Source organism: Halichoerus grypus, chromosome 11 (genome assembly GCF_964656455.1).
Source record: "Halichoerus grypus chromosome 11, mHalGry1.hap1.1, whole genome shotgun sequence".
Taxonomy (NCBI): Eukaryota; Metazoa; Chordata; class Mammalia; order Carnivora; family Phocidae; genus Halichoerus; species Halichoerus grypus.
Window position 1 is genome coordinate 46,146,061 of NC_135722.1, and position 24,123 is coordinate 46,170,183.

At 40.6% G+C, this 24,123-nt stretch overlaps 1 protein-coding gene across 4 annotated transcripts in view; it reads left to right on the forward strand.

Moving 5' to 3' along the window:
• Window positions 1-24,123, forward strand: part of SBF2 (SET binding factor 2) — a 454,330-nt gene extending 430,207 nt beyond the window's left edge. For all 4 annotated transcript variants that reach the window (XM_078058407.1, XM_078058408.1, XM_078058411.1 and 1 more), the window contains 8 exons: window positions 11,065-11,191; window positions 13,886-14,013; window positions 15,230-15,463; window positions 16,507-16,611; window positions 18,258-18,451; window positions 19,100-19,187; window positions 21,146-21,277; window positions 22,296-24,123. In XM_078058407.1, coding sequence (XP_077914533.1) covers window positions 11,065-11,191; window positions 13,886-14,013; window positions 15,230-15,463; window positions 16,507-16,611; window positions 18,258-18,451; window positions 19,100-19,187; window positions 21,146-21,277; window positions 22,296-22,394 — 1,107 coding nt within the window. In that variant the 3' untranslated portion in view covers window positions 22,395-24,123. The remainder of the gene's footprint in view (window positions 1-11,064; window positions 11,192-13,885; window positions 14,014-15,229; window positions 15,464-16,506; window positions 16,612-18,257; window positions 18,452-19,099; window positions 19,188-21,145; window positions 21,278-22,295) is intronic.

Below are 24,123 nucleotides of genomic sequence, written 5' to 3' on the forward strand. Positions count from 1 at the left end.
TTCAAGGAGGCAATCACATGACTACATGGGGTCGGAAAGGACGCTGGAGATCTCACCACTTCCTCTATAGACTTAGACCTAGTCCTCATTTTTGGCTCCCATTTCACCCCCATATATGTTACTCAGCTCTTGGGCCTCTGAGTCCTGAGCCTTTCTGGGTTTAAAGGGCAAGCTGTTACCTTCTCAAATCATTTTCATCCTATAAGCATCCCAATGTAGCTTCTCATCTTCTATCATTTATTGCTATTCTTCCTTCTATTTTCCATCGTTCATAAATGTGCTGAATTTTCTTGACCTGCTACTGTCTCTCTTCCCATTCTCCCCACCTCCTTTTAGGTTTTTTGCCTTATAAAAATTCCTTTCCTTTAATTAAGGGAGAGTTGCAGGGTGCTGAGTATGTATGGCCTAATTTGGCTTAAGTTAAATGAGCTATTAAATATGTTAAATATCCATGTTCAACTTGCAGAATTCTGCATCCCTAAACATGAGAATCAGCAAAAGAAGGCACTAACAGTCAGTAAGAGATGGGAGGTTCTCATAGAAGACATATTGTCCTCGAAAATGAGAACATCATTCTACCCCAAGTATAATAATAATTACTTGATATGGAATACTTATATTTTATTGTTGGGGGTAGGTAGGAGTGTGATCTAGAATTGGAAAGTAACCTGCATTGTGTGAGTACCCCTTAAGTGGTGTAAACAAAGTAACTTAATATAAACAAAAGTGAAGTATAAATTATATTCCTGTTGTCTTTAGAATACATTACAATAGATGCTAAAATGATATGTTATCTAAAACATCTTAGGATGTATGTTTGATTTCTAGGAGCTTTTTATTTTAAATGATGAGTTAAAATTCAAATGTTCTGTATAAATTGAGCTTTAGTGATAGCTCAGTTATTTGTAGATGAATGCTTCACAAACTGTAGAAGATAATATTGTTCAGGGCCTAAAGACTCCTTTAGTATTAATTTAAATCTGATTGTACCACATTAAATTTTTTTATAGATTTTTTTAAAGATTTATTTATTGGGACACCGGGGTGGCTCAGTCAGTTGACAGTAGCCAGTGAAACCAAATTTGAACCCAAGGTCTATGCCTCATTCAGTGCTGCTAGGGACTCGACAGACATAAGTCGTAACTTGCTTTTCAGGCACTTGTGGTGTAATAGTGTGTAATAAAACAAGAAAAGTTGTACAGAGAAGTTTGTCAGTGAAAGGAATGAGAAGAGGAGGTGGTGGTTTAGAGGACAGCAAGAGATCTTTTCAGGAGGTACCTGGGTGGCTCAGTCATTAAGCGTCTGCCTTCAGCTCAGGCCATGATCCCAGGGTCCTGGGATCGAGCCCCGCATTGGGCTCCCTTCTCAGCAGGGAGTCTGCTTCTCCCTCTGCCTGCCACTCCCCCTGCTTGTGCTCTCTCTCTCTCACATATAAATGAATAAAATATTTTTTAAAAAAGATTTATTTATTTTAGGGAGAGAGAGAGTGCGAGTGGGGTGAGGACCAGAGGGAGAGAGAAAGAGAGAGAGAGGGAGAGAGAGAAGCAGACTCCCCACTGAGCATGGAGCCTGACGCAGGGCTCGATCTCACAACTCTGAGATCATGACCTGAGCCAAAATCAACAGTTGGACACCTAACTGACTGAGTCACCCAGGCGCCCCAACATTAAAATTTTTTAAATTAAAATATGAATTTTTAAAAATTTGCCTGAACCCTCTTTTGCCTTAGTACCCTCACACATAATAACCTGAGCGGAGGCAAGTCATGGCAAAGCAAGCATATGACCTTAATTGCAGTATTTAAAGGATGCTTGGCTATGATAGGTATCAGCTTTGGTGAAGCAAATTACTTTGTGCTGAAAAGGGATTGTTTATTCATTCAAAAACAGAAGACTGTAGAGGACTGTAGTTAACAAATAGTGCTTCTGACTCTTGCTGACTTAATTATAAGGTAGTGTTTCATCATCTCCTACATTACTAGTTTTAGGCATTAGAAAATGCCTTCTTTGAATACCTTTCAAATGAACACTAGTGCTTTACATGACTCCAACGTTTGCCAGACAATTCGAATTACTGCTGTCCTCAGTCTCTCAGGGGCACAAAACAGAGCCAGGCCCAACAACATTTAAAAAAAAAAAAGTGCAAAATTATGCAGCAGCAAGCGAAACTCCCAGGTGGAATGTGTTCACTGCTTATTAACCATTTCTAACATGCTGAATGCCAAAAGACAGTCTATGGAAATTTGCCTAGACTTGTCCATTAGTACTAGTAGAGTTACAAAGAAAACAGATGAAGCACTGATCTTAAATTAGAACTGCCTCATCATATAAAAAGCCATTGTTTACGCCAGTATATCCAGGTGTCAGATGAATTATAAATGCTAGATCACTGTTTCATAATAGCAACATCTGGCAATTTTTTTGTTGCTTCTAGAAGAAATTGGCTTAGTTCAAATGATACCATTACAGGATGCTTCCTTTTCTTAAAATAGTTGAACCAAATTCAAAAAGAAATACATCCAAAATACAAAAATGAAATTTTTACCTAAAATTTATTTTTAAAATATAATACCAAGGGCACAGATATGTATAATATGAATGAAAACATGAAGTATAGGAAAGCATCTCCTCTCTTTCAACATTAGAGTAAATCTTTGAGCGTTTCTTAGAACTTTTTCATTATTTCCTACTTTGAGAAAAACAACAGTTATAACTTTGCTTTTGAAGTTTATTCAAGTTGTAAATTGACTCACTCTGGTCTGGCTGTGTGATATGGTTCTCCTCACAGTTACCATATGCCAGCACTATGCTAGGTCCTATTCCAAAAAGAAAAAATATTTGCCTCTTGAAGCTATGAACTTTCCTTGTGAGCACATGTATGAGGAGCCAAGCTGCCCTCACGCGGTTTGGTTACTCTAAAATTTATCCATTAATATTGGCAAAATAACTGCAGTTAATGGAGTAATGGTATATTCAAAGTTTCTGGTGTCTGCCCGCTTCCCATTCATTTGAAAACTGGCAGAAATTGATATAATCCAAGCCGTTTTATATCAAAGCTATTTTACATTAAAGTTTTTAATATTTTGAGCCCATAAAATAAATCTGCATTTACATATCAGTCTTACTTACTAATTTTTGATCTTTAACAAATTATTTAACCTCTCTGTGCTTTGGTTTCTAGATAGATACATGGATAGATAGATAGCTATCAGAAGGATTACAAATCTTATGTAAAGTGATTGGCACAGTAGAAACTGCACAGTTAATGTTTGTTAAATCTTTATCTTGAAATAAGAACCTACATTAATGGGCGCCTGGGTGGCTCAGTCGGTTAAGCGACTGCCTTCGGCTCAGGTCATGATCCCAGGGTCCTGGGATCGAGTCCCACATCGGGCTCCCTGCTCTGCGGGGAGCCTGCTTCTCCCTTCCCACTCCCCCTGCTTGTGTTCCCTCTCTTGCTGTGTCTCTCTCTGTCAAATAAATAAATAAAATCTTTAAAAAAAAAAAAAAAGAACCTACATTAATTACCTATTTTTCTAGGGTGTATCTATCATACCCACAATTTTTCCAATGTTGATACCATTCTATATAGGGTCTCTTGTAGCTTAACGTTTCTAATTCTTGAAAGCAAAATCTAATGTTAACTTATTATATTTTATTCCTAAAACATTGATCTTTCCTGGGATTTGAGTCATAGCTTATTTTATGGGCCTTTAAATTTTATAAAGTACTTAGTGACACATGGGCAAAAAATAAGACCCTATAAATTCATGTTTCTCCAAATTCCATTTCAGATTCTCTTCTTATAAATAAGTGAAATTGGCAGGTTTCACTCCATGATGGAAAACAAAACTAAAATACCACACATAACTTCGTCTTTTAAGTCTGTATATTTTTATCTTCCATCAAGATAAATATAAAATTATTTTGGACAACAGAATCCAGATGATGCCTGAGAAAGGCCTAAAACTCTACTCATCAACATATTTGGGGAAATGCTCATATAGAATTAATTTATAGGCTGAGAGGCCTATTATTTCCAATTCTACATAATAAAATAAGGCTAAATTTATTTGAAGCAGATTTGCCTTTAGGCCTCAAAAATCTTGTGGCCAACAATAAAGAAAAATAATGAAACCAAATGCTGTTCTCTAAAAAGATCGATAGAATTGATAAACTTCTAGCCAGACTGATCAAAGAAAGACACAAAATACCAATAATAGAAATGAGAAAGATGACATCACTACAGAGTCTACAGATATTAAAAGGACCATAAGGGAATACTATGAACAATTTTGCACCAATAAAATCAACAATTTAGATGAAATGGACAAATTCCTTGAAAGACACAACCTATCACACTCACTCAGGAAGAAATATATAATTTGAATAAGCCTGTGTCTATTAAGGAAATTGTAGTTAAAGTCTTTCCACACTGAAAACTTCAGACCTGTGTAGCTTCACTGGTTAATTCTGCCAAGTATTTAGGAAGAAATAATAGCAACTCTACAAAAACTCTTCCAGAAAATTGAAGCAAAGGGAATACTCACCTCAGTCTATGAGACCAGCATTACCCTGGCCTGACAAAGACAACAAAAGAAAACTATAGACCAGTATCTGTGATGATCACACATTCAAATTTTCTAAACAAAATTTTAGCAAATCAAATCCAACAATATATTTAAAAGATAATATGCCATGGTCAAGTGGCATTTATCCCAGGAATGCACAGCTGGTTACACAGTCAAAATCAGTCAAAATAGGGGCACCTGGGTGGCTCAGTCGTTAAGCATCTGGCTTCGGCTCAGGTCATGATCCCAGGGTCCTGGGATCGAGCCCTGCATCTGGCTCCCTGCTCCATGGGAGGCCTGCTTCTCCCTCTCCCACTCCCTCTGCTTGTGTTCCCTCTTTCGCTGTGTCTCTCTCTGTCAAATAAATAAAATCTTAAAAAAAAATCAGTCAAAATAATTTCACCATATTAAGAAACTTTAAAAAAAAACAAAAACATATGGTCATCCCAATAGATGCAAAAAACCATTTGAGAAAATATAACATCCATTCCTTGTAAAAATGTTCAGGAAACTAGAAATAGAAGGGAACTTCCTCAAACTCTAGATAGTATCTATTTTTTAAGAACCTACAGCTAACATCATACTTAATAGTGAAAGACTAAATGCTTTTCCCTTAAGATCAGGAACAAGATGTGGATGTCTACTTCACCACTTCTATTCAACATTGTACTAAATAAAGGCCCTAGCCATGCAATAAGGCAAGAAAATAATGAAAATAAAGACATCCACATTAGAAAAGAAGTGAAATTATCTTTATTCACATACAACATGGTTGTCTATGGAATCTACAAAAAACTACTAGAATAAGTGAATTTAGCAAGGCTACAGAATACCTGATCAATATACAAAAATCACTAGTATTTCCACATACTAGCAATGAATTATTGGAAAATTAAAATGTAAAAATTATCTTTACAATAGTATCAAAAAAACATGAAAGAAATCTAACAATATGTTAAAAGCCTAGACACTGAAAACTACAAAACATTACTGAGAGAAATTAAAGGCCTAAATAAATCAAGAAATACCTCTTGTTTATGGGTCAGAGGATTCAGTATTGTTGAAATGTCAGTCTCCCCAGATCACAATCAAACTCCCAGGAGGCTGTTTTGTAGAAATTGGCAAGCTCATTCTAAAATCCATATGGAAATGCAAAGAATCTAGAATAGCCAAAACAACTTTGAAAAAGAACAAAATTGGAAGACTAGCACTATCTGATTTTATTATAAAGCTACAGTAATCAAGATTGTGTGATAATTGGTATAAAGATAGGTCAGTGGAACAGAATAAAGTCCAGAAATAGTCCCACACTATATGTGATATGTGGAAAACTGATTTTCAATGAAGGTGCAAAAGCAATTGGTAGAGAAGGGATAGTCTTTTCAACAAATAGTGCGAGACAATTGGATTTCCAGATGCAAAAACAAACAAAAAACTTTGCACCAATATAAAAGTTAATTCAAAAGGGATCATAGACCTAAATGTAAGACCTAACATTATACAACTTCTGGAACAAAACATAGGAAGAAATCTTTGTGACCTTGGGTTAGGCAAGGGTATCTTACATTCAACCCCAAAAGCATGGTTTATTAAAAGAACAAATTCATAAATTAGACCTTGTCAAAATTTAAAACTTTTGTTCTTTAAAAAATCCCTGTTAATAAAATGAAAAGACAAATCATGTATCTGCTTAAAGGGCTTGTATCCAGAATAATTCAAGAATTCTTGGGGCCCCTGGGTGGCTGTCAGTTAAGCATCTGCCTTTGGCTCAGGTCATGATCTCAGGGTCCAGGGATTGAGCCCAATGTCGGGCTCCCTGCTCATCGGGGAATCTGCTTCTCCCTCTCCCTCTCCCCCTACCCCTCCCCCACAACTCCCACCATTCCTGCTCCTGTGCGTGCTCACTCGTTCTCTCTCTCTCTCTTTTGCATGCACAAAAACAAATAAAATCTTTACAAAATTAAAAATTAAAAAAATAAAGATAGTAGGATAAAGCAATACTTAACAGAAGGGGAAGGAAGCATGTGGATTGTGCTTTTTGGAGACCACTGTGGTATTTTACAGCAGAAGAACCTAGGTGTCCCATTGACAAGCAGGAAAAAAAGCCAGTGAACTAGACAAACTGAGTCCCTGGGGAGATAGGACTAAGTGGAGAAAGTTTAATTTTTCTTTTTTACTGGAAATCAAGCACCATATTTTGTCATGCAAATACAATCAGGTCTTTGTTTCTCATTATGGTAAAAACACATTTCAGAAAACAGAATTGAGAGCCCAGAAATAAACCCACACATATATGGACAATTAATTTACAACAAAGGAGCCAAGAACATAAAATGGAGAAAGGACAGTCTTTAGCAAATGGAAAAACTGGACAACTACATGAAAAAGAATGAAACTAGACCACTATCTTACACCATATACAAAAATTAACTCAAAATGGATTAAAGACTTGAATTTAAGACCTAAAACTATAAAATTCCTAGAAGATTCCAAAGGCAAGGGAAGCAAAAGCAAAAATAAACAAATGGGACTACATCAAACCAAAAAGCTTCTTCTGCACAATGAAGGAAACATCAAAATGAGAGGGCAATCTACTGAATGGGAGATGATATTTTGGAATCTTCTATCTGATAAGGGGTTCATATCCACAATAGATAGAGAGTTCCTACAACTCAGTGATTTTAAAAAAAAAATTTTTTTAATGGGCAGAGGATCTAAATAGACATTTTTCCCATGTTTCTTCATGTCAGATTCCAAATGTGGCTATCTACGTATTAATCAACCCAGCATTCAAGTCAATCTGATTTTTTCTTCCCCCCGTGGAAGAAATCCTCACATGCTTGTTTCTTAAACTGTGGCTAAAGAATTAAAAAAAAAAAAAATTGCTCTGTATCTTCTTTTCTATTTCCAATAGACCTAATAATTAACCCCAGTTTGGGAGCAAATTGTCTTTTGGCCTCAAACAGTTAGCGCCAGCAGGTGCCCTTGTGGTACTCAGACACTCAGACACACGAACAGTGCCCCTGAGCACTGACACTGTGATGCTATCTAAGCACCAATTCCAATTCAAGCAGGGTGAGTGCCAGGGGCCTTGAGAAGTGTCTAACCTTGCTAACATAATTGTAGGGTCCGGGATTTGTGGTGAGGCCAGTCACTCAGTACAGTGGGCTATGAAAGTATTTTTCCACTTGTAGAGGAGTTTTGCTTCTAGTCCTAGCGTATGATCTCCCTGAAATGCCTGTAAGTTCAACTTAAGGTCATATTCATTATTTCCATTTTACTTTACCTCATAAGTGGGTCTTCAAAATTATATACTTAAGCATATTAAGTATCAGAATAATCAAGGAAAGATAACAGATAGGTATGAGGCAGTGGTTTCTAGGGAGAATAGTCATTGAGAGAATGGTTTTGTTATTTGGAGCTTTGTTTAATAAAAGTTTTTAAAAAATTTTTTAGAACCTGTTATGGACTGGGTCCTTAGAAATAGCCCTGAACTCTTCTTCCCTGTGACCAACAAGGTTTATTCCAACATCTGTTGGGGCAAAGTTGTTCTTGGAGCTCACTCTCCTTGAGCACATTGCAGATTCCTCCTCCCTGAGACTCTCAGATGGAAGGGAACCAAGTTCCATCCTGGGCCTGTCTCCTTCTGTCCTACCACCCACAATCTGAGTCACCCCCTCTCTATCATGTGACACTGGCTGTTGGGTGTCGCCATTGATTCCGAACCAGGAGCTCGGACTAGGGAGCGTGCGGTTCTGAAACACTGGAATAGGGCACACTACCTGGCTATTCAGGGCCATGTCACAGTTGTCCCATGGAAAGCTCTCCAGTCTTCTGGAGATCCAATGCAACAGGAAGTGGCTGAGAGCAGGGAAGCAGCTCTGCAATATACAAGCCTATTGAATGAGAGTCACACTCTCTTTTAATATATTTTCCTAAAATCCACTTTATTTTATATTACTTCTGAGCTAAAATTTTAGTTCATTTAAAAAGCCAATAAGAAAATGTTATAGGGGGAAAAAATCTTTAATCACAGAAAACTAGGTTTCTAACCAGATGATAAACTTTGATAAATCAATGATACCCAGATCATGACTTTAAATTCTCACTGATCTATTAGGCGGTAACATCAACATATTACACACATGCCTGCTCACTTTGGCTGACCAAATGTGGGCCTACATTGCCAAATTAAACATGGAGAGAAAAGCTGGCTTCTAGACAGCCTGCCTAACATGTTCATTTGAAACAGCTTTTAAGCAAATATAATTATGATTGGAACTTATCTCAACCAAACAAAATTCTCTAATGGTCATGAGAGATTGAGCAATATAGAGGTGAGATTGCTAGGTGGACTGGAGTCACAAGGTCATCAGCCTACCTTCTGCCAACATAAGATGGCTCCGTAGAGTCTGCATACAGCTTGTCTAAAGTACGCTATAGCTCAGTAACCATTCCAAGCTCTGCCTTCTCCCTCTCTCCCACATCATGCCTTCATCCTTATTCCTACATCCAGTGACCTCACTGCCTAATTTAATGATGAGGAATTAAGTTAAAAGGCATAAGCCCTTCCCCCTTCCCTTGGCACTTGAACATCTCTTTCTTCTAATCTACTCTTCTATCCCTCCTCATTTCCAAAGCTGTTCCCTGTATCTGAGCCCTTAGCCTCATTCATTCTTGCTTTCCCCGGGGCCTTGCTCTCTTAGTTATCAGCTCTTTTGCCACAATTTGTTCTCTCTCTACTGGCTTCTCCTGCATTGTCTTCAGACAGCCATATATTTCTTTTGTCCCAAAAAGATCTTTTTTTTTTTTAAGATTTTATTTATTTATTTGACAGACGCAGCAAGAGAGAGAACACAAGCAGGGGGAGAGGGAGAAGCAGACTTCCTGCGGAGCAGGGAGCCCGATATGGGGCTCGATCCCAGGACCCTGGGATCATGACCTGAGCCAAAGGCAGACGCTTAATGACTGAGCCACCCAGGCACCCCCTGAAAAGATCTCTTGCTGTCCTCTAAACCACCACCTCCTCTTCTCATTCCTTTCACTGACAAACTTCTCTGTACAACTTTTCTTGTTTTATTACACACTATTACACCACAAGTGCCTGAAAAGCAAGTTACGACTTATGTCTGTCGAGTCCCTAGCACAGTATAAAGCACTGAATGAGGCATAGACCTTGGGTTCAAATTTGGTTTCACTGGCTACTGTCAAATGACCTTGGGAAATTACTTAATCTTACTCATCCTCAGCTTCTTCATTTCTAAAGGAGGGGAGCGTGGGAATAATAATGCTTATCTTCAGAGGATCTGAATAGGGATTTTTCCAAAGACGACATACAGAAGCCAATAAGTATTATGAGAAGGTGCTCAACATCACTAATACCAGGGAAATGCATAATCAAAACCACGGTGAGATATCACCACACGCCTATAAGGATGGCTAGTATCATGAAGACAAGAGGTAACAAGTGTTGGCAAGATATAGAGAAAAGGGAGCCCTTGTGCATAGTTGGTGGAATGTAGATTGGTGTAGCCACTGTAGAAAAGTAGTTCCTCAAAAAACTAAAAACAGAATGACCTTATGATCCAGCAATCCCACTTCTGGGTATTTATCCAAGGGAGTAAATTTGGTATCTCAAAGACATAGCTGTACTCCTGCATTCACTGCAGCATTATTCACACTAGCTAACATATGGAAACAACCTAAGTGTCCACTTACAGATGAATGGACAAAGAAAATGTTATATATATAACAATGGAATATTATGCAGCCATGAGAAAAAAAAAGAAATCTTGCCATATGCAACAACGTGGCTGGACCTTGAGGGCATTATGCTAAGTGAAATAATTCAGAGAAGAATAAATTCAGTATGATCTCATTTATATGTGGAATCTAAAAAAGCCAAACTCATAAAGACAGTAGAATGGTGGTTGCCAGAGGCTGGGGGTTGGAGGAAATGTGGAGATACGGGTCAAGGGATACAAACTTCCAGTTATAAGAGGATTAAGTTCTGGGAACCCGATGTACAGCATGATGACTGTAGTTAAAAATACTGTATTATATGCTTGAAAGTTGCTAAGATACTGGATCTTAAATGTTCTCACTAAGAAAGAAACTAATTATGTGAAGTGGTAGAAGTGTTAACTAATCCTATTGTGGTAATCATTTCATAATAGATAATGTGTATCAAATCATCATGTTGTATACCTTAAATTGACCATGTTATATGTCAGTCATATCTCAGTAAAGCCAGAAAAGAATGATGCCTGTCTTGCAATGTTTTTATGGAGATTAAATGAAATTATGTTTATAAAAACTCCTAGCATGGTGTCTGGCATGTAGTAGGCGCTCAAAAAGGCTGGTTCCCTTCCCACTCCACTCATGGTAGGGGTTCAGTTGATTGACCACGTGGTCAATTTCAGATCACCATTCAGTGGCATGGCATCCAGTTTCTGTTAAGTTTGATTCTTACTCTTCTGTCTTGTGTGTTTCAGGTTCACAACCAATATCCAACGGAATTTGAATTCAATCTCTATTACTTAAAGTTTTTGGCTTTCCACTATGTGTCTAATCGCTTTAAAACATTTCTCCTGGATTCAGACTATGAAAGATTAGAGCATGGTATGTGTTTGCACTCCCTTGTTCCATCTTTTTTGTTAGTTTTGTGTGTTTTTAATTAAAAACTCTAATCTACCCCCAAGTATGGCAAGGCCATTTTAGGGTATTACTCTGAACTATAAAAGTAGAATAGATGGGGCACCTGGGTGGCTCAGTCCTTAAGTGTCTGCCTTTGGCTCAGGTCATGGTCTCAGGGTCCTAGGATGGAGCCCCACATCGGGCTCCCTGCTTTGCAGGAAGCCTGCTTCTTCCTCTCCCACTCCCCCTGCTTGTGTTCCGTCTCTGGCTGTCTCTCTCTCTGTCAAATAAATAAAGTCTTTAAAAATAAATAAAAGTAAAATAGATATGAATGAGTGCCCACATTCTCCGATTATGTGCTGTGCTCTTAGGGACTGCAGGTGGTTGTCCCAGTAGCACCGTAGAAAGGTGAAATTTGCTTACTATTTTAACATCCCAAAGTGGTATCACTGAAGAGAAACGTTTGACTTAGTTTTACCGTCCCTGGTACAGTCACTCTGGTAGGAAAAGTGCTGGACCTTGGAGGCAGTTTGAATAGCAGGAAAGGCCATGGGCTCCAGAACAAATAGACCAGGGTTCAATTCCAGCATTCCTAGTACCAGCTGAGCACTTTGGACAAGTTTAGTGCCTCTCTGAGTTTCCTCAGCGTCCTCATCTCTAAAATGAGGACATTATTAGCACCCACCCCTTTGGCCATGATGATCACATGAGGAAATATTTATAAATTTCTTAGCAGTTTCTAGCTTATAATAATCACTCATTGAATTTTATTTTATTTATTTATTTTTTTTTTTAAAGAGTAGATTTTGAAAGCCCCTGTGAAAACATTCCCCACAGGGATTTTACATTCTTACTTTTGTTGTTTTTTTAAGAAGGGAAGGAATGATACACAAGATCTTGTTAAGAAGACAGTAAAGAAAAAAAATCATCTATTTTCAATATATGTACCTGGATATTCATAAAGAGAACTCTTCTAGTGGCTGAAAATGTTTACTGATGTTCTCAGTTTAAAATATGAAATCAAAAAATGTTGCTTTCCAGTGTATGCTATTAAATGGTCTAGTATGATATTTCATACTTTTGGTAAAGGAGACAGCACTGGTTCTTATTTATATTCCAGACCTTTGTTGACTCATAGAATTGTCATTCCACACGTCATAATCAGAAACTTTAATTTCTTAAGCACTGTGTGTTGGGAAGACATTAAGGAGAACTGATTACATTGGACATTGGAGTCACTTAGAGAACTTTTAAATCTTTTTTTTAAGATTTTATTTATTTGACAGAGAGAGACACAGCGAGAGAGGGAACACAAGCAGGGGGAGTGGGAGAGGGAGAAGCAGGCTTCCCACTGAGCAGGGAGCCCGATGTGGGGCTCAATCCCAGGACCCTGGGATCATGACCTGAGCCAAAGGCAGATGCCCAATCACTGAGCCACCCCGGTGCCCCCCACTTGGAGAACTTTTAAAATAACTAGTATCTGGGACCCATCCTCAGAGATTCTGATTTAATTGGTCTGAGGCAAGACCTAAGCATTGGGATTTTTTAAAGCCCTTGATTTTTCTGATCTGTGGCCAGGGTTGAGAACTACCACACTGGACTCTGCAGTTAAAAGGTAGACAAGAAACAGTACTTAGTCTTGGGGGCCTCTTTGTAGGATTTTGTGCAGCCTTGGGCTTGAAACATTCTTTTCTGATCAACTGGTAAAATGCTTGTTGACTTTTGACTGAGTCATTTCATTCAAAGCAAGACAGCACTGCTAAGAGAGGCACCCTTCCTGGCCCTTTGAAGAAATACTCTCCTTCCTCACCCTTACACATCTTCTCTATTAAAACCAAAGTGAGCCCATGTGAGTGGCAAATTGACTGTTTGATAGGTACAAGGATAGGATCAGAAAAGGCCTGAAGCACCCCCCTCTACATTTGGCTTTGGTCAAGTCACCCAAAGATACAGACCACACCCTTCTATCCTCCAAAGTCTCCATGACCATGATTTGCAGTATATATAAACTACTGAACAAGAAGAAACTTTAAACGGCTTCATAATGAACAGCCGAAGACTGGAAAAAGAAACCTAAAATTATGTTTTTAACTAGGCTTCATCACATCAACTCGAAGTCCTTTCCCTTTTCTCCTGAAAAATGTGTAGAATGACTCCTGGCGTGGAGCTCTGTGAATCTAGATCTAGATGTAGGATGTGGATTAGAAGAAGGTCATGATGAACTGCTAAATACTTGGGAAAACCTTATCAGATGTTTTCCTTGCATTTGGGTTTGTTCCCCTATAGCTGAGAAGTTCATTCCTCTCCTTAGCTTTGCAGTTACCTCTAAGGTTTCTGCACGTACATTGCTGTTTTGAGAGCTGTAAAATAGATTTTACTTTTCATCTGCTACATGCATCATAGTTTTATTTATTTATTTTTAAAGATTTTATTTATTTGAGAGAGAGAGAATGAGAGATAGAGAGCACGAGAGGGAAGAGGGTCAGAGGGAGAAGCAAACTCCCTGCTGAGCAGGGAGCCCGATGTGGGACTTGATCCCTGGACTCCAGGATCATGACCTGAGCCAAAGGCAGTCGCTTAACCAACTGAGTCACCCAGGCACCCGCATCATAGTTTTAGACAGACTGTTGATTTATTTGACTTTTGTTTTATTGATTTTTTTTTTTTTTGGACTTACAGGAACTTTGTTTGAGGATAAAGGAGACAAGCATGCCAAAAAAGGAATTTGTATTTGGGAGTGTATTGATAGAATGCACAAGAGGAGTCCCATTTTCTTTAATTATTTATATTCACCAGTGGAAATAGAGGTACAGTAAGAAAGTATTTATGTTTCATTTTCTGAATATTTAGTGTTAAAGTTTTCCTTACTTTTAAGTATATATAAGCCATTTAAGCTTTTTATAAACATTGGACTAGGAAGCTATTTAAAATACCAGAGGCTATTTAAAAGTTTGATACACCATGGGTTTGGGTTATGATGGAATGGAGACTCTTCATCATATTCTTGACTGCAAAAATTAGGAGCTGGACCCCCAAATCTAGAAGGGGTAACTTAAAGTCAAAGCGAGGCAACTTTCCACGGGATGGAAGACCAAACAAAACTTGAAACCTCAACTGGTTATCTAAGTTGAAAAAAAAATCTAAAATACTTTGGGACAGATTTCTTTAAGTCCATTTATACCAAAGCCATGGAAGAACCCTTTGGGAAGCAGGGATGTTTGGAGTGCAGCCCAAGAAGCATGACATTTCAGGGGCAGCCATGCTCTGTGATGCACGTTTATATGAAGTAAGCTCTGGGATGGGACAGACTGGTGTGATGAGCAGTACCACCTTCCTCAGGGGCAAGAAGGCCCTATCCTTGGCTCCATACATTAGGACCCCACTCTGGCCTTTCTCCAGCAACCCCTCCTCAGAAGGTGCAGAGCACAAGAAACCAAGTGTTTGTGCTTAGATACCCCTTCTTTATCTAAACCATGCTCTGGTACCTCAAAATTTCTTAACCCAAATCCAAGTTACTCACGAGACTACTTCCAGTCTGTCTCCCAAGCCAGTGCATGTGCCCCTGAGCCCCGAGGATGCCTAAGGAATAACTGTTTGGCAGGGAGTAGACAGAGTTTAGCTTTGTGGGCTGGGGTATATATACACATTCATAAAAGACCCTCAGAATATAGGACAGAGCCAAAGTGAGAGGAGCAGGGACTTAGGCCGAGGACTGGGAGCTGGGACTAGCTTCCCCAGTGCCACCACTTTCTGGTGTAGAATTCCAAGGAGTCCATGATATCTCATTTTGAGCTTGGCCTTCCAGGTCATTAGGAAGTTCTGTTTATCAAGGTAGGAGGAGAGACATATTTTATTTAATAGTTTATCTTGATGTATAACATTTAAATATTTAGACATATGGTATTAGAACATCCATTCATGCTCTTGCCCTGGACCCTGCAAATGTTAGGGGCCGGCCTGCCTATAAACTTGGGGTACTTTGAGGTCAAGATGAAACTATATTTCAGAATTCTCTTTGAACAGGCCCTGAAGCCCAATGTAAATGTCTCCAGCCTCAAGAAGTGGGATTACTACATAGAGGAGACCCTTTCCACAGGGCCTTCATATGACTGGATGATGCTGACCCCCAAGCAGTTCCCCTCCGAGGACTCTGAAGTGGCCGGGGGAGCTGGGCTCCAGAGCCAAAGGAGAACGGTGTGGCCATGCTATGATGACGTCAGCTGTGCTCAGCCCGATGCACTCACCAGGCTTTTCAGTGTAAGTCAGGCCTATGGAGACATGCATGTAGGGCACCCGAGGCCTCGAGAACCAGGCTAAATTAGAACTGGCTCGCAAACTTCTAGACATGGGTCTCCTCACTCTGGGCCAGTGTTATATGTGGCGCCACAGGAGGGTGAGGAAACCAAATTTGCTCCCCAGCAGCAGCGGGGGACCAGGCCCAACCACTGAAAAAGAGTCCAAAAAGTAAGTTTTCCGGCATTATGAGGAAGCAATCAAGCAAATGGAGCAATTTGCAGCTTCCCAGCTGTTTTAGCTGCCCAGCAGCCTGAGTCAGGCCTGGGTTATGGCTTTTGTGGGTGCTTTACTTCCTCTGGTCAGAAGTGTGGGTGGTTGATGGCCTGATGGGAGTACTGCCAATCGTCTTCTCCAGGGAATATTCTGGAGTGAAGCCGCCCCAGCAGTGGCCACCCTGATGAGAGCAGCAGCCCCAGGAAAGGGTTTGAGCCCTGATCTGGGCCCCACAGTTCCTGAAGAGTCTTCATCCATTCTTCTGACCGGGAGGGGGACACGCACACTGCAGTGAAGGCGCTGTCACAGGGCCAGCTACTCTGCTCTCCAGCTTCCCTCTCCAAAGCAAAGTCCATTCCTTGGGCATTTCTTGATTCATTCTTCCCACATCTGGTTTTAAATCATCAGGGTTGGGGGTTCCTCTGTCAAAGACAGACCTCTACCTCAGCTATTAGGATTTGGACACCAGCCTTTTTGCTGTGGCCATCAGATTTCCTGTGGGGTGGCCAAAGGTCAAGGTGTTTGGGATACATATTTTCTCTTTATTTAAGCTATTCTGTACAAAAAGGCCTGATTACAGATCCTAATAAATCACCTTTGCCACAGTACGTCATACCAGCTAGAGCTCCCACCACTGTCCCTGGCTTGGGAGACCTCTGAGGCCACCGACTTTAGCTACCTTCTGGCCATGATGTTCATCGGGCCCAATACAGAGGAGATTTGGCTCTGGGGCACATTCTGATTTCTATGAAATACTTAATGTCAGAAAACTCATTTTAATTGCTTTGCAGGAAATTGAAAGATTGGAGCACAAATTGAACCAAACCCCTGAGAAGTGGCAGCAACTGTGGGAAAGAGTAACAGCGGACCTTAAGGAAGAACCCAGAGCAGACCGTGTGAGTTGATAAAATCCTGTGAGGAGCTACTTCTGAGTTTTTTTGAGGGTGCTAGGTCAGGTGGGGCCCACTGCCACAGGTAACCCAGGCGGGTGTAAGGCCAGAGGGAGGGATGGAAAGGGGAGGGGTCATGCCCTGGAGGTCCAGGGCAGAAGGTCCCAAATGACTGAATACTTCCTGAGTGTCTCACTTTACCACAGTGACATAAGACTTGTGTTTCAGGGCCCCGCATCCAGGGAAAATTACCGGGTTCTTTTCTATCTGCTCCTCTGTGGTTTCAGCTGATTTTCTACCACATGAGTAGGGAAGGGAACACCAGGACCATCTTCCCTTCAGAGAAATAGCCAGAGAAAAGAAAATATTTTTAAAAGACAAATTATGCTACTTTCTGTTGCTCACACCCCCTTTTCTGTTTCTGAATTAAGAAACATTTATCATAACAATATTTTAAAAACACACACTCTGTTTTCTGTTTTTCACACCCCCTCTTCCGTTTTTGACTTAAACTTTTATCAGGCCTTAATATGTGCAAGAGGCCATGCTGAGCCCCCCCCCACTTTAGCATCCCCCGCAGCCCACGGTGAGGGGGGGGCGTCCCTGCTCACAGGCAAGGAGACAGGCACAGAGATCACACACCTCGTACTTGAGGCAGCCACCATCAGATCCACATCAGACTGGCTCCAGATGCAACAGAAGGGAAGTCAAGACAGCTGTGAGTGTTGTGAAGAGGACTTCAGATGTCACAGAGGGACAAGGAGAGTGGGGGACAGAAGAAAGCCACCAGGCTGCCGAGAAGGGACCCTCCAGGCACTAGCTCTGGCCTTCAGATGGCAGCTCAGGGAACTGTTGTCAGACAGACCACCGGCGGGCGATGTCTGACTGCTTTACTTCTCAGAAAAATAAAACCGTTTCTTGATATTTTTTTCTGATTATGAGAGTGAGATATATTTATTATTTTAAATAAGACAATACACAATAAGCAGAGGATAAAAATCACCTACAATTTATAGCCTAGAAATAAACCACAAGCTGTCAAACTTGTATCATTCTAAACACACAAAAAAGGGATTTACTATATATACTATTTTAAAACCAGCTTTGTGGGGTGCCTGGGTGACTCAGTCGGTTAAGCGTCTGCCTTCAGCTCAGGTCATGATCCCGGGGTCCTGGGGGAGCGGGGAGTCTGCTTCTCCCTCTGACCCTCCCTCTCTTGTGCTTTCTCTGTCTCATGCTCTCTCTCTCTCAAATAAATAAATATTTTTTTAAAAAAATGAGGCATACATGACCTTCCTTTGTCACTATATATAAGTCAGCCCAGCAGTTTTAATGCCTGTCATAAAATTCCATTCTATGGAAATACCTTTTTTTTAACCAGTCCCCTAATCATAGACATTTACGTTGTTTCTGGTTTTTTACTATTATAAACAACTCCAGGATAAACATCTTTGTACGTATGTTTTATTTAGTACTCCAGTTTTCTCCTTGAGATAAATTTTTAGAAATGAAATTATTGGATGAGTTGCTCAATAAAATCTTCATAAAGCTTTCCTAGCTCTTTTTTTTTTTTAACGTAAAATGCAAATTTATCATCTTACAGTTTAGGGGGAGGGGTGTTTTTTTTTTATCAAAGTATGGTTCTTTTTCAGCCGCAGAGACACCCTTCAGGCTCCCCAGGAATTGTGTCTGCCAACGTGCCCTCCTGTCAGAAGCGGTCTCTGCTGCCCCTCGCAGACAGCGGCGCGGGCCGGGAGCACAGCGCCCGCGCGTGCCCGTCCAATGGCGTGGACCGCAGAGCAGCCACGCTCTACAGCCAGTACGCGTCCAAGAACGACGAGAACAGGTGGGCGCGCCGAGCCGCCCGCCCTGCCCTCAGCTGGGCCTGGCCAGGACAGCCTTCTGTCACCTTGAATGGATTTGCCTTCATTCTTTCTTTGTTTCTGTTGTAAATGTGTTAGATGGCTCTTTGAAGAGAAGAAATCAAAATTACAACTAAAATTAAATGTCAAGAGGTTATAGCGATTTGTGGTTAAGTCCTGGTTATTATTATCTCATGCCTGTTAGAGCGTTAGAGGGATATGTGTTAGTCAGCAGTTTGGGGACGTCAGAAGTTCAGCTCGTACTAGCTTAAGCAAAAAGGAGTTTACTCACATAGACTGGGAAGGCCAAGGATGTGCCAGTTTCTCACACAGCTGTCTTCAGGCTTCTGTTCATTTGCTGGCTCTGTTTCCTTTAGGGGTTGCATCATTCCCAACATGGCACAAAAGATGGCTACTGAGAGCTCCAAACCTCACAAGTTTGGTAATTCCAGCAGAAAGAGGCAGTCTTTCCCCCAAAGGTCTAGTAAAAAAGATTCTCGAGACGATTCTGATTGGCTTTTTTTTGGACCATCCAAGGGAAGGAGAGGCTTGACAAAAACAACAGACATCCCCTTCACAGCACTTTTTAAATGAAAAACCAAAATTAACTGGCCTGTCATCGTTTCTTCTAGGTCCTTCGAGGGAACGCTTTATAAAAGAGGGGCTCTGCTGAAAGGTTGGAAGCCCCGTTGGTTTGTGTTGGATGTAACAAAACATCAGGTAATAATACTATGAAAGCCTACAGAAATCACCTCTCTCTGGGCTAGACTGCAGCCTCACTCTACCTCATAACTGACCAGTCAGCCTGGAGGCTGAGTACACATTTTGATTCTCAACACATTCATTTCTAAAATAGAGTCTGTTGAGGGGCACTTGGGTGGCTTAGTCAGTTAAATATCCAACTCTTGATCTCAGCTCAGGTCTTGATCACAGGGTTGTGAGTTCCAGCCCCGCATTGGGCTCCACGCTGGACATGGGGCCTACTTTAAAATAAGATAAGTTATATAAAATATAAAATAAAATATAAAATAAAAAATGGAGTCCGTTAAGAAAGATACAAACTGGTACCCCTATACAGTGTTCTGGTAGGACCTGCACCTAGAAGACCATTTCCAGATAAAGATCTTAGATGGGGACCACATTTCCCTCTGCTCAGGGCATTTCATAAAAGTTAGAGTCTTTGTGGAAGAACATAGAGAATTTACTTACAAATACGCAATGGAAGCCCTTTTGGGGAGGGGATTGTACTTTAAAATAACGACTCTGAAATCATAGAGAATAAGCTGTAGAGACAAGTTCCGTTAAACCACTAAATATAACATAGGACAATGTCATAATTTTTCTGTAATTTATAATTACACCAAATTATACTCACATTCTTACCAATCTTTCGGATTTCTTTAACATGAAAAGTTTATGTTAGATCCATTACAGAGAAAAGTCTGAGGCCAGAACCACAGTGACAGAGGCACCAGACACTTTCCTACTGTGTAAGTTAGAGAGTGAAATTCAGTCCTGGCACATAATAACCACTCAGTCAAATGTTGAGCTGTTTATTGTGTTTTTCAAAAATCATTTTATATCTACATGCTATCTGGCAACTTATATTTTTATATAATATATCTTGAACATATTTTCCTACCAGTTCATAAAGATCTTCCTTATCATTTTTGAAAAGTTATAGTATTCCATATTATTGATATAATTAACCAACCATCATTTAATTAACAAACACTGCATTAAAAGACAGATACATCTTTTCCATTTTTAGCTAATAAAAACAGTGCTGAAGGAAACCTCTTTCTGTGTGTCTCTGCATGCTCGTGGGAGTGTTTCTGTAGAGGTGAGAAGGATGTATCAATAGGCGTAAACATTTTATTTATTTATTTTTATTTATTTATTTGAGAGAGAGAGCAGAAGCAAGGGGAGCAGCAGAAGGAGGGAGAGAAGCAGGCTCCCCACTGAGCAGGGAGCCCGATGCAGGGCTCGATCCCAGGACCCTGGGATCATGACCTGAGCCAAAGGCAGACGCTCAACCAACTGAGCCACCCAGACGCCCCAGGCATAAACATTTTAAATTTTAGTTGCTGTTGCCAAATTATAGTCCAAAAGGTTTCTAACAAATTATATCCCCACTAACAATGTTTGGGAATACCTAGTGCCTTACATTCAACCTGAATATTATCAGCCGTTTTTAATATTTCTTAATCTAAGTGAAAAGTGAAGTCTTACTGATTTCATCGCTTTTCTTTCATCAGTGAGGTTGCTCATCTTTTCAGATGTTTATAGGTCATTTGCATTTCTCCTGTGACTTGCCTGTTGAGATTTTTTTATCATTTTTCTACTAGATTATTTTTTTTCTTACCGATTTCTAGGAATTCTATATATATTCTAAACCTGTTTTTTATATGTTACCTATGTTTCTTACAATTGTTAGTTGACATTTAATTTTATTTTTTAATATGTAATCTTTTTATTCATTCAAATTTCAAAAAAATACGTCTTTTTCCTCCTTTCTGTCAGCCACCAAGAAGCAAGCGGTGTTTTTATTTTCTTGTTTATTCTTTCAGGCATAGGTTAGCAAGATGCAGAGGAAAGTATTCAAATACATTTTGAAAAGCCATGCCATTTTCGCTTTCTGTGTCTCTTATATGCCCTCTGTATCCTTTTGGTTCCAGCTGCGATACTATGACTCAGGTGAGGACACAAGCTGTAAAGGCCACATTGATCTGGCTGAAGTAGAAATGGTCATCCCTGCTGGCCCCAGCATGGGAGCCCCAAAGCACACGAGTGACAAGGCTTTCTTTGATGTAAGTTGATCTTACTTGTCTTTTCCTGGCTCTGTACATGATTCCTTACAATCCATCCACCTCCAAGAATTATGGGGCCTCAGAGCAATTGATGGTGACAGCAGGTAGGTTGCAGACCTCCTGGCTATGGGAATTGCTACAGAACTTGAACTCAGCACTCGATGCCCAAAGCTGACCTCTTCCTTCCCACTGTTCAAATGTCTCAAAAAGGCTGCATATTGCTTTGCACAAAGGACTTCTTCAGCGGGTGTCCGGCCACATATGGAGGCAGATGAATTCCCTATTAAGTATTGTTTGTTATTTTACTCACTACCTTCTGTCAAGAACAGATGCTACTTCCCTTTGGATCCAGTGGTCTTCATGCTTGACCGTCCATAAAAATTGTCCTTAGTCATACATGATGACTATTTGCCCTTAGGTGAGCCTTGGGGCATTTTATGGGCCACATGATAGGATTCTTATCTAGTTCCCATAGCCAAGCAGGGCTTCATAAAGAGCACAGTCATACTCTAGGGCTCTGTTCTAGCCATGAGGCCATTTCCCTGAGTCTGGGCTTCCAGGGTGGCCCCAACTGAAGCCTTTAGAGAAGGGGATGGAAAGGGGACAGGGAAGCCAACTTCCTCATGGTGTGGATGAATCTCACTCAGGCTTGCCTGAGGAGCACTGGGAGCTTCCATGGCACATTTGCTGCATTGGTGCAGTGCATGGGAGAGGCCAGAGCCATTCCTGACCCTCTTCCTTAGTCAAGGAAGGCCCCAGGAAAGTGCAAAGTTAGGCTCTCCTAGCATGTCTCCTTTTTCTGCCAATGGCCTTCTTATAATATCTGCAGTGACTCTGGGGACCAAAAACACAGTGTGACTGTGAAGGCAGTGACAGTATGGTCCAGGAGGGGAATGAGAACATAGAGGTTCTGGGGCGGTATGGGAAGGGAGGTTCACTGGGATTGATTCGCACACTTAGCCAAAGCCATAGAACAGGCCTGCCCTTCATCTGTGCTTCTCTTCATTTGGTTTTGTAGCTCAAGACCAGCAAACGTGTGTATAACTTCTGTGCCCAGGATGGACAGAGTGCCCAACAGTGGATGGACAGGATCCAGAGCTGTATCTCTGATGCCTGATGCCCATGGTCAACCCAAGCAGAAGAGGGAGGAAGGACTCATGCTGTCAGAGAGAACAAAGTGCATGAATCCTTGAGGAGTTGACAGCTTCCTGTTTGGTTCTAAAGAGTCATCCCAGGCCTAAGGTTCTCCTGCCCAGTCTTACCCAGTGCCCTCTTTGAGCAGTTGCTATGTCTGCTTAGCCTGAGTGAATGTGTCACAGAGGGCTGGCCGAGAGCCCCAGGCACTCCCTATGTCTTGCACTAGGTTGTTCTAACAGGGTCTTAGTGGTTAGGGATCAGAAGAATGCTTCCTGAGCCAACTGTCATCTGTCCCCTAGGCAAAATGGCTACCACTTACTTGACTCCTTCTTGATGAAACTAGATCCTTTTTGTTCCCAAGGTCACAATTTCCTTGGAGAGCTTTCTGACAAACAAAAATCAAAACTCTCCAAGATGATCTTATATTGTGTCTGGAACAGGTTTCCCAGCAGAATAGCTCCTACTCTTAACTGCCTGACCTTAGAGATGCTCAGTTCTCTGGTGCTCCCAAAAGGTGCTTCCATAACCCCTGCTGGGCCACTGGGGATCACAACAAGAACCTCAGTGCTCAGTGGCAGGCAAGGGGCGGGCGGGGGTGCACACGGGATTCTTCTGAAGGAAAAAAATGGTCCAGGGAAAGATGCAACAATGACCAGGCCAATGCAGGAAAATATTGCTTCCAAAACACTGAATTTTCTAGGCCAAAGGTGCCCTGAGGATCCAGGACTTTGTGTTCCTATGTATTCTTCTGCTCCCTGACAGCTTCTTACACAAAATAACATGCAAAAAGCCGAATGCACTAACTCACAACTAAACACTTGCACTGAACTCTTAAAGAAGCGAAGATATTGGAAAGACAGAAGCTGGCTGTTCATGAGCGCATCACACCTGTGACGGGCTGTGTAGACAGCGGCCGCACGGCGGCACGATCCGATGCCCAGACGGCACTTCTGCACATGCACAGTAAGAACTGTTTGTAGATTTTCTTTACTTTGGATAATGTTGTCTTTGTTCAGCTTAAGATCTGAGGAAAGCTGTTGGTTCACAGCAAGCGGGGCAGCGAGCTCTCTGCCTCCAGGCGCTGCCTCCAGCCGGAGTCAGAGGTAGCTCGGTGGTGGTTGTGGAATGTTAATATGTTACATACCAAACTAATATTTCAAAAATATGTATATATGATTTCTATATCCTTGTTTTTCAGATAGCCTACTTATAATTTAATATAAAATTAACTGATTTGTGCGTAAGATTTCAGTAATGAAAATAGTTCCCTTTTTAAAAAAATAAAAAACCACTTTGTCTTTGTAGATTACAAATAAATCAGATTTTCAAATTTAAAATTATCTACACACTAGGAAATAGAACTGTGTTAATATATAAGAAATTGGGGAATAATAAGAATGAAGGATTTTTCTATCATTTTCATTTTATAAATTGCCACCTGTGAAAATGATTTTTGCACATTATTTGTATTTTTTCTTTGTATATGAAATAATTTTTGTACTTTGTAAAATACGGAGCCCATTGTACCTTCAGCTGTTTGAGACCGTATACAGTGCTTCTTTTATAACTGGATTCTTCTAACTTTCGTAAAGGTGTTACATGCCTTACATTCACTAACCATCTTGAATTAAATTTATTTCTTAAGAAAAAACATCCTCATTTGCTGTGAAATAAAACTCACTGTGTAGTGCACAGTGCTCAGAAGGCAA